At 40.6% G+C, this 11620-nt stretch overlaps 1 protein-coding gene across 1 annotated transcript; it reads left to right on the top strand.

Annotated features, from left to right (window-relative positions):
- The first annotated feature begins 6696 nt into the window (after positions 1 to 6696).
- Positions 6697 to 7656, top strand: Olfr703 (olfactory receptor 703). Its single transcript, NM_146596.2, has one exon. It carries the CDS (start codon positions 6697 to 6699, stop codon positions 7654 to 7656), a length of 960 nt encoding a protein of 319 aa, NP_666807.1.
- Positions 7657 to 11620: the final 3964 nt, after the last annotated feature.

Consider the following 11620-nt stretch of genomic DNA (forward strand, 5'->3'; position numbering starts at 1 on the left):
AGAAGCTGGAAAGAACCCAGATGCCCCTCAACAGAGGAATGGATACAGAAAATGTGGTACATCTACACAATGGAGTACTACTCAGCTATTAAAAAGAATGAATTTATGAAATTCCTAGCCAAATGGATGGACCTGGAGGGCATCATCCTGAGTGAGGTAACACATTCACAAAGGAACTCACACAATATGTACTCACTGATAAGTGGATATTAGCCCCAAACCTAGGATACCCAAGATATAAGATACAATTTGCTAAACACATGAAACTCAAGAAGAATGAAGACTGAAGTGTGGACACTATGCCCCTCCTTAGAATTGGGAACAAAACACCCATGGAAGGAGTTACAGAGACAAAGTTTCGAGCTGAGATGAAAGGATGGACCATGTAGAGACTGCCATATCCAGGGATCCACCCCATAATCAGCATCCAAACGCTGACACCATTGCATACACTAGCAAGATTTTATTGAAAGGACCCAGATGTAGCTGTCTCTTGTGAGACTATGCCGGGGCCTAGCAAACACAGAAGCGGATGCTCACAGTCAGCTAATGGATGGATCACAGGGCTCCCAATGGAGGAGCTAGAGAAAGTACCCAAGGAGCTAAAGGGATCTGCAACCCTATAGGTGGAACAACATTATGAACTAACCAGTACCCCGGAGCTCTTGACTCTAGCTGCATATGTATCAAAAGATGGCCTAGTCGGCCATCACTGGAAAGAGAGGCCCATTGGACATGCAAACTTTATATGCCCCAGTACAGGGGAACGCCAGGGCCAAAAAGGGGGAGTGGGTGGGTAGGGGAGTGGGGGTGGGTGGGTATGGGGGACTTTTGGTATAGCATTGGAAATGTAAATGAGCTAAATACCTAATAAAAATGGAAAAAATAAAAAAAAAGAGAAAATCAACAACATAGACAAACCCTTAGCCAAACTAACTGGAGAGCACAGAGGCAGTATTCAAATTGAAAAGTCAGAAATGAAAAGTGAGACATAACAATAAAAACTGAGGAAATTCCTTGTCAGATCCTACTACAAAAGCCTATACTCAACAATACTGGAAAATCTAGATGAAATGGATGATTTCCTAGGCAGATACCAGGTACCAAAGTTAAATCAGGATCAGATAAACCATCTAAATAGTCCTATAACCCCTAAGGAAATAGAATCAGACATTAAAAGTCTCCCAACCAAAATAAGCCCAGGAACAGATAGGTTTAGTGCAGAATTCTATCACATCTTCAAAGAATTCCTAATATCAATACTTCTCAAACTATATGACAAAAGATAAACAAAAGGTACTCTACTCAGTTCATTCTATGAAGCCACACTGGAAAGAGAGGCCCATTGGACTTGCAAACTTTATATACCCCAGTACAGGGGAACGACAGGGCCAAAAATTGGGAGTCGGGGGGAGGGTATGGGGGACTTTTGGGATAGCATTGGAAATGTAAATGAGGAAAATACCTAATAAAAAATATTTTAAAAATGGGGTACAGAGCTAAACAAAGAGTTCTCAACCGAGGAATACCAAATGGCTGAGAAACACCTAAAAAAATGTTCAATATCCTTAATCATCAGGGAAATGCAAATCAAGACAACCCTGAGATTCCACTTCACACCAGTCAGAATGGCTATGATCAAAAACTTAGTTGACAGAAGATGCTGGTGAGGATGTGGAGAAAGAGGAACACTCTTCGGTGTCTTCTATAATCTAGATTCTCTCTTCTATCTCCTGTATTCTATTTGTGATGCTTGCATCTATGACTGTTGATCTCTTTCCTAGGTTTCCTATCTCCAAGTTTGTCTTCCTTTGTTATTTCTTTATTGTTTCTATGCCCATTTTTAGATTCTTGATGGTTTTATTCAATTCCTTCACCTATTTGGTTGTGTTTTCCTGTATTTCTTTAAGTGAATTATGTTTCTTCTTTAAGGGCTTCTACCTGATTACCCGTTTTCTTCTGTATTTTTTAAAGGGAGTTATGTATGCCCTCCCTTCTTGAAGTCCTTTGTCATCTTTATGAGATGGGATTTTAGATAAGAATCTTGATTTTTCAGGTATGTTGGGGTATCCAGAGCTTGCTGTGGTGGGAAAACTGGGTTTTGATAATGCCAAGTAGCATTTGTTTCTCTTGCTTATGATTTTGCCCTGGCTGCTTACCATCTGGTTATCTCTGGGTTGGCTGGCCTTGCTGTCTCTTACTAGAGCCTGTCCCTACTGTGAGTGTGGCAATGTTGGGTCCTTAGGTCAGGCTGTCGTTGGGTTTGGGAGGGCATCTAGAGAGCCTGATCTGTGAGCCAGACTGTGTTGGACCTCTTTGGGGTCTTTCTCTTTGTGTGTGAACAGGGTAGAGAGTGGGGAATGGAGTATAGAATCTGTTCCCAGGTATAGGTCCAAACTGTAAGGAAGTGTATCTCTGACTGGGTAGATCCCAGTTAGGCCAAGTATTGGGGTGGGGGTTGAGGCCTTACATGTGTGCCTGGGTATGTCAGAACTCATGGGAGTCAAGCTGTCTCTGGGTGTGATTGGAGTGGGGAGGACTGGAGCACAGGGTCTATTCCTGTGCAGTGATGGGAACCAGAAGACAGAAAAATGATATTATTGAATCTTTCAGTGCTAGTCCCCTGGCTTGGCATGTCAGCACACCTTACCCATTACACATACTTATTCAGTCTAAGGTCTTGTTCCAGCCCACATTTTCTTGCCTAGGAGTTCAAAGACCTAATACATGGTGATGAGAACTCACCAAGAAACAATGAACCACTGCAGAGCCTCTATCTGTGAGAGTTGCATTCTCCAACACCCACTGTGGTTCTTGTATGTGCTGGCTGCAGGAGCTAATCAAGGGAATGCTAATATAAGGTCTTCCTTCTTCCAACTCTTAACATATTTGTACCTTCCAAATCTGATTCAAGTCTTTTCTCCTTTCTACTTTGACATGCACATATTCACATGGACACATGTCTATTTCTTTGGTGACCACAGAATTCAGCTGCTCAGGCAGCACTTACCACAGCTAACATTGGTGTAAATCAGGCTGTTCCCTACCTCTTTCCCAGTTCCCTCCTCACTCTCCTTCCTCAGTCTCCTCGTAAGCACTCATTACACAAGTAAATGCTAAGAAGTAATGCTTGAGAGTTGATCACTTTTTATTTTAAAATTTAAGAAAATTAAGTGGTCTCTGATTATTTGCTGATTACAAAAATAACATAAATAATAAAAACTACTATACAAGTTCAATAGAAGAAATACCCTTAAATAACTAGTCAGTTTATAATTATAAAACTAACATTTTTTCTGGTTTTGAATTTTTTGGCCATGGATACTAGAATTCTAGATGTGGCATTGGCTCTTTGCCTGATTTTCTGCTGCAGCATGTAATCACCATTTCTCCATTATGATGTTTAAGTGTGTATCAGTCAACTTGCTCTCAGTTTTAGAGAAACTCATGTAGTGTTTGCAAGTTTTTCCTTTTTGCAACAAATTCTCATCTTCTGGGAGTGTCTCATTTATTCCTTGAGAACACATTTAAACCCATATCTGTAATTGTGTACATCTGAAAATTGTGTGATTTTAGTTATTTGTTACACTGAAAATATTTTTACCTATTACATTGTTATTCCAATGCTGGTGGGATTGCAAACTGGTGCAAGCACTCTCGAAATCAATCTGGTGGTTCTTCAGAAATTTTCACTTAGCTATACCTGAGGACCCAGCTTATATCACTCCTGGGCATATACACAAAAGAAACTCCACCATACCACAAGGGCACTTCCTCCAATACATTTTTAGCAGCCTTATTTGTAATACCCAGAAACTGGAAACAACCCAGATGTCCCTCAACTGAAGAATGTATACAGAAAATGTGGTTCATTTACATAATGGAATACTATTCAGCTCTTAAAGATGAGGACATCATGAATATTGCAAGCAAATGGATGGAACTAGAAAATATCGTCCTGAGTGAGGTAACCAAGACTCAAATGTATATGCATGTTATATACTCTCCACAAGTGGATATTAGCCCAAAGGTACAGAATATCCAAGATATAGCCCACAGACTGCAAGAAGTTTAACCAGCAGCCCAAGTGAAGATGTTGCAATTCCACTTAGAAGAGGAAAAAAAATAATTATAGAAGGCAGAGGGAGGGTGGGACCTGGGTGGGAGAGAAGAGGGGGCAGTGAAAAGGAGAACAGGATCATGTATGTGTAGGATGGGAGAGACACTCAGAGGACCAGAAGAATGAATGGAAATATACAGCTTCTGGGGGCTTGAGTCAAGGGGACCTTCTAGAAAGTCCCAGAAACCCAGGAGGTGAGAGACTTTCAGGAGTCAATGGGGGTAGCCATAGCCAAATGCCTAACAGTGGAGAGAGGGAGCCAGAAGAGTTCACCTCCAGTAAATAGACAGGGCCCCAAGTGGAGGGGTGGGGTTATCAATACACAGTCAAAATTTCTGACCCAAAATTGTTTCTGTCTCAAAGAAGTGCAGGGACAAAAATGGAGAAGAGACTTAAGGAATAGCAGTCCAATAACTGGCTCGATTTGGGATCAATCTCATGGAGGGACACCAAGGCCTGACACTATTACTGATGCTATCATGGGCTTACAGAAAGGAGCCTAGCATGGTTGTCCTCTCAGAGGCCCTACCAGCATCTGACTGAATCAAATGAAAATGCTTACACCCAACCTTTGGCGTAAAGTTGGAACCCCTATGGAGGAATTAGAGGAAGGATTAAAGGAAGTGAAGGGGAGGGCAACCATGTAATAAGATCAGCAGCCTCAACTAACCCAGACCCCTGGGAGCTTCCAGAGACAGAGACACCAACCAGGCAGCATACACGGGCTAGTCCAAGACCCCCAGCACTTATATAGCAAAACACTTCCTGGTCTGGCCTCAGTGGGAGAAGATGCACCCCAAGTAAGTGGGGAGAGGGATACCTGCTGGAGGAGGGGGAGCATCCTCTCATAGGCAAAAGGGAAAGGTGATGGGATAAGAAATAGTCAGGTATACCAGGAAGGGGCAATGACTGGAATGTAAATAAATGAAATGATTAAAAAATATTTGCCTAAAACAGTACAAACTATTTAGACTGTACATGAAGTATATCAAAAGGAGATAATCTTAGGGATCATTTACTATAAATACTAGAGTATCTCACTGAAAAAAATTTTAATTAGTAAGTAGTCATTGTATAAAAGGATGGTTCCATTTCTTGTTTGTTCTCTTGATGGATCCTGCATTCAATGGTGAGAGAAATCTGTCACCTCAGAGCTGATTCAGAGACAAAGAGCTCAGAAAAACAAGCTAGAAAACATGCCCAAGAGAATTCATTAATGTTTTCTTAGATTTACATTTCCAGGGGAGGCCATTTCAGCTGGGAGATAAGTCCCTCTAAAGACAGCAAAAGAAAAAAGAAGAAAGGAGGCCACGAGCTCAAAAGACATAGTGTGCTCCTCAACAAAGCCTCCATTTACTACTATGCTCAGGTACGTTTAGGTGGGGCCCTTGGGCAGCTCTTCCAGTTTCTATTTCTTTCATGTACCAATGATCTTTGCTTTCAGATGGAAGAAGCAATAAAGAAATCTGAGCATCTGGACCTAAGACCAATTGGATAACTGACATAGAGCTAGAGGATTTCTTTCCATGAAGCCTGTTAATCAGAAACTTTCTACTCATTCTCAGATATGAGAATTGGAAGACCTCTGGATCCATAGTATACTACCCAAAGACTGTTAGCTGCCTGGCTGCACAGACATCTATCTCCAGAAAACACCTATAGATGAAAGAAAGGAATAAAACAGCCCAGACACTTGACATTGTAAGAATTCCTTCCTTACTTAACCAACTTAGCAAAACAAACCAACTGGGTACTACTGAAAAGTCACTTCTCCCACCTTTGTATTAAATAACCTCAATCTCCATGCAGTGGAAGTGGAGCAGAGGTGGTCAGACAGCTAGGCTTCTCATCACCTGCGGTAATGAATTTGTCTCTCACATGATAAAATGTGTGTAGCCTCTGAGCATTTTATGACAATAAATGGAGTCCAAAGCAGATCCTTAGTAATTAAACTAAATTATCAGAGTTGCTACTGTTTTATGTTCAATTGTCCTTTTGATCACTCTATTTTAGGACTGATAAAGGCATGTCCAGATCCCACAAATACATGCACCTAGTTTGTTGTAAATATATATCGCTTTACACTGTAATAACAATACATCAGTTTTTGCAAAGGTACCATTATTAAGCACTTAAGTAATAAAAACATATAATGCTTTACTATGACATTTATGTGTAGTGGTGTACTAGTATGCCCTTGTGTGCTCCTTACTAGTACTTCCATGTGCTGATGTCCTACTTCCTTGAGTCCTGCTGTACTATTACCTCCTATGCATTTCTGTTCTAGTACATCTGGGAATGGTTGTACTGGGACATCTATATGTTCTACATTCTGAGAATCTTGTAGTCTAGAGTTGAATACCTCCTTTGAGGTAATTGAGTAATTTCAATACTTATCTTCAGCACATTTATCAAGATATAATTAAAAGCCAAATTTAAATATTAGCAAGCAAAGTTATTTATACATAAAAATAGCATTTTACTGGAGTATCAAAATGCTAACATAAAAGCTAGTTTTATAATAATAAAATTCAATTGACTCCTCTGTTTCTAGGCAGCTAAACATATCACTCAAAATGGAGTTTAGGAACTCGACGATGGGCAATGGCTTCATCTTAGTGGGGATTCTGGATGACAGTGGCGCTCCTGATCTGCTTTGTGCCACAATCACAGCCCTGTACATGTTGGCTTTAACCAGCAATGGAGTGCTACTCCTGGTCATCACTATGGATGCCCGGCTCCGCGTGCCCATGTATCTCCTACTTGGACAGCTGTCTCTCATGGACCTCCTCCTGACATCAGTTATTACTCCAAAGGCTGTCATAGATTTTCTGCTCAAAGACAACACCATCTCCTTTGGAGGCTGTGCTCTTCAGATGTTTCTAGAACTGGTACTGGGTAGTGCAGAGGACCTCCTTTTGGCCTTTATGGCCTATGACAGGTATGTGGCCATTTGTCATCCTCTAAATTACATGATCTTCATGAGGCCAAGTGTCTGCTGGTTCATAGTTGGTACTATATGGATCCTGGCATCAGTGATAGCCCTAGGATTTACCATCTACACTATGAATTATCCCTTCTGTAAATCCCGGCAGATCAGACACCTGTTCTGTGAGATTCCTCCATTGCTGAAGCTGGCCTGTGAAGATACATCCACATACGAGTTGATGGTTTATTTGGCAGGTGTTTCTGTTCTGATTCTCCCTCTTGCTGTTATTCTGGCCTCCTATGTACGAATTCTGTTTACTGTACTCCACATGCCTTCAAATGAGGGCAGGAAGAAAGCCCTTGTCACCTGTTCTTCTCATCTGATTGTGGTTGGGATGTGGTATGGAGGTTCTTCACTCATGTATGTCCTTCCCAGTCAATTCCACAGTCCCAAACAAGACAATATCCTCTCCATTTTCTATACTATTGTCACTCCAGCTCTGAATCCCCTCATCTACAGCCTGAGGAATAAGGAGGTCACAGGGGCTTTAAGGAGAATTTTTGGAAAATGGTTGGGGCCAGCCCACTTTCTAGGTAGTTCTTTCTAATAGCTACCTTCTAAACTTACTTCTTCCTTAAAGTCCGATTTTACTATTCGTATGTTGATTTAAAAGTATGGGAATGAAACATCTCTTATTAAATACTTTTTGTCTATTTACTCCATGAGATATTTTATAGGATAATTACCCAGAGAAAACTTCTCTGTGTATTTATATGAATCACTACATTTTAGTCTGGGCAATTATCTCAGCTAGTTATATTCACATAAAATGTTTCTTCACATTAAGATGTTTTCTTCCTTATTGTATAATGGCCTTACAGAGCAATGATGAGGAGATTCAGGTCTGGTGTCAGAGTACAGCTGTTGGAACTCAGTGTAAATTACTTGTTTAACTTAAAACATGTACATAGCCTTTCTCAACCAGGTCTTTAAGTTATAAATTGTATGTAATAAAACACCTATTTTATGCCATTGCTGTGAGAGCTAATTAGACAATACACATAAAGACTTTTAGTGAAAAAATATCATGATTATTTTCTGGAATGTGATGATTACATCATGAATTTTAACAGTCATAAAGCCAAAATTGTGCTGAGGTTGTGATAGAATATAACTTTACATTGTTTTGTAAAATAACTATCTATTTTGTTGCTATTAAACATGACCACTAGAATTTCTGGGAATTTTAACTGGTTTCTAGAAGTGGCCTCCAAAAGCTCACAGAATAAAGGTGTGTTGAATCCAGGAAAGTATAAAGGGGGAAAAGATATCTTCAGAGAAATCTTGGCAGAGGGCCCTAAGGTCCCCAGTAGACTCTCCGCACTGCAGGCACCCTAGCACACCCGGGTCCTTGAGATCACTGGTGAGTGGAACACAACATCAGTCCCAAAAAACCTAGAGAGTTTTGTGCTAGCAGGAACAGGGACAAAGGACAGCTGCCAAACCAGTGGCTGGGGTTCTTTCTAGTTGGCGCCACCCCTGCGCCATCTTCGTTGTGATCTCGGTGAAGAGCCCCCAGATCCCCAGAGGTCTTTCCACGCTGCAGGCACCCTAGCACATCCAGGACCCTGAAATCACTGGTGAGTGGAACGCAACATCAGTTCCAAAAAACCAGAGAGTCTTGTGCTAGCAGCAACAGGATGGCAGAGGCAGATGGATTTCTGAGTTCGATGCCAGCCTGGTCTACATAGTGAGTTCCAGGACAGCCAGGGATATACAGAAAAACCCTGTCTCAAAAAACAAAAACAAACAAACAAAACAAAACAAAACAAAACAAAAGCAACAGGGTCAAAGAACAAAGGCAGGCCCTAGCACACCCAGAATCTTGGGATCACTGAGACCATTCTATGCAGGAGAGCACTTGGGCAGCAGAAGCAACAGAGCTTCTTGGACAGGGTCCCTTCGGGCCGTCATTCTCAGCCAAGAGACATAGCTAAGACCCAGACCCCTGGACACCTTCCCTGCCAAAGGAGAGTTGGCCTCAAGGGAGAGCTCTGACCCAAGGACTTAGAAGGTGGATCAGAGCTCCAGACTTCTGGACACCTTCCCTGCAAGAGAGCTTGCCTACAGAGAGTGTTCTGACCACTGGGACACAGGAGAGAGGTTATCTCCCAGGAGTGCTGATAGAGGCTAAAGAAGCACAGGAGGAACAAGCTCCAGCCAGAGACAGCTAGAACATCTAACACCAGAGATTACCAGGTGACGAAAGACAAATGTAAGAATCTCACTATCAGAAACCAGGACCACTGGGCATCATCAGAACCCAGGACGCTCATCACAGTGAGTCCTGGATACCCCAACACACACGAAAAGCTAGACTCGGATATAAAATCATATTGCATGATGCTGGTAGAGGATTTTAATTAGGGCATTAATAACTCACTTAAAGAAATACAGGAGAACACTGCTAAACATGTAGAAGCCCTTAAAGAGGAAGCAGAAAAATCCCTCAAGGAATTACAGGAAAACACTGCTAAACAGGTAGAAGACCTTAAAGAGGAAACACAAAAATTCCTTAAAGAACTACAAGAAAACACAACCAAACAGGTGATGGAATTGAGCAAAACCATCCAAGGTCTAAAGACTGGAAGTAGAAACAATGAAGAAAACCCAAAGGGAGACAACTCTGGAGATAGAAACCCTAGGAAAGAAATCAGGAACCATAGATGCAAGCATCAGCAACAGAATACAAGAGATGGAAGAGAGAATCTCAGGTGCAGAAGATTCCATAGAGAACATTGCCACAACAATCAAAGAAAATGCAAAATGCAAAAAGATCATAACCCAGAACATCCAGGAAATCCAGGATATAATGAAAAGACCAACCCTAAGGATAATAGGTATAGATGAGAATGAAGATTTTGAACTTAAAGGGCCAGCAAATATCTTCAACAAAATTATAAAAGAAAACTTCCATAACCTAAAGAAAGAGATGCCCATGAACATACAAGAAGCCTACAGGACTCCAAATAGACTGGAAAAGAAAAGAAATTCCTCCTGACACATAATAATCAGAACAAATGCACTAAATAAAGACAGAATATTAAAAGCAGTAAGGGAAAAAGGTCAAGTAACATATAAAGGCAGACCTATTACACCAGACATCTCACCTGAATATTCTGGAAAGATGTTATACAGACCCTAAGAGAAAACAAATGCCAGCCCAGGCTACTATACCCAGTTAAACTCTCAATTACCATAGAGGGAGAAACCAAAGTACTCAATGACAAAACCAAATTGACACAATACCTTTCCACGAATCCAGCCCTTCAGAGGATAATAATGGGAAAACATCAACACAAGGACAGAAATTACATCCTAGAAAAAGCAAGAAAGTAATCCTTCAACACACCTAAAAGAAGACAGCCACAAGAACAGAATCCCAACTCTAACAACAACAACAACAACAAAAAACAGGAAGCAACAATGACTTTTTCTAAATATCTCTTAATATCAATGGACTCAATTCCCCAATAAAAATACTAACAGACTGGCTACATAAACAGGACCCACTTGTTGGTGATTACAGGAAACCCACATCAGGGAAAAAGACAGACACTACCTCAGGGTAAAAGACTGGAAAACAATTTTCTAAGCAAATGGTCCAAAGAAACAAGGTGGAGTAGCCATTTTAATATTGAATAAAATCGACTTCCAACCCAAAGTTATCAAAAAAGACAAAGAGGGGCACTTCATACTCAAAAAATTAAAATCTTCCAAGATAAACTCTCAATTCTGAATATCTGTACTCCAAATGCAAGGGAATACACATTCATTAAAGAAACTAGAGTAAAGTACAAAGCACATATTACACCTTACAAAATAATAGTGGGAGACTTCAACACCCCACTCTCATCAATGGACAGATCCTAGAAACAGAAACTAAACAGAGACACATTGAAACTAACTGAAGTCATGAAACAAATGGATTTAACAGATATGTACAGAATATTTCATCCTAAAACAAAAGGATATACCTTCCTCTCAGTACCTCCTGGCACCTTCTCCAAAATCGACCATATAATTCGTCACAAAACAGGCCTCAACAGATACAAAAATATTGAAATTATCCCATGCATCCTATCAGATCACCATGGACTAAGGCTGATCTTCAATAAAAACATAAATAATAGAAAGCCAATATTCACGTGGAAACTGAACAACACTCTACTCAATGATACCTTGGTCAAGGAATAAATAAAGAAATAAATTAAAGACTTTTTTAAGTTTAATGAAAATAAAGCCACAACATACCCAAACTTATGGGACACAATGAAAGCATTCCTAAGAGGAAAACTCACAGTTCTGAGTGCCTCCAAAAAGAAGATAGAGAAAGTATACACTAGCATCTTGACAGCACACATAAAAGCTCTAGAACAAAAGGAAGCAAATTCACCCAATAGGAGTAGAGGGCAGGAAATAATTAAACTCTGGGCAGGAATCAACCAAGTGGAAACAAAAGGACTAATCAAAGAATCAACCAAACCAGGAGCTGGTTCTTTGAGAAAATC

This window comes from Mus musculus, chromosome 7 (assembly GCF_000001635.26).
Source record: "Mus musculus strain C57BL/6J chromosome 7, GRCm38.p6 C57BL/6J".
NCBI lineage: Eukaryota > Metazoa > Chordata > Mammalia > Rodentia > Muridae > Mus > Mus musculus.

Coding starts and splice junctions, on each gene's coding strand:
- Olfr703 (NM_146596.2), top strand. CDS start 6,697: ATGGAGTTTAGGAACTCGACGATGGGCAATGGCTTCATCTTAGTGGGG.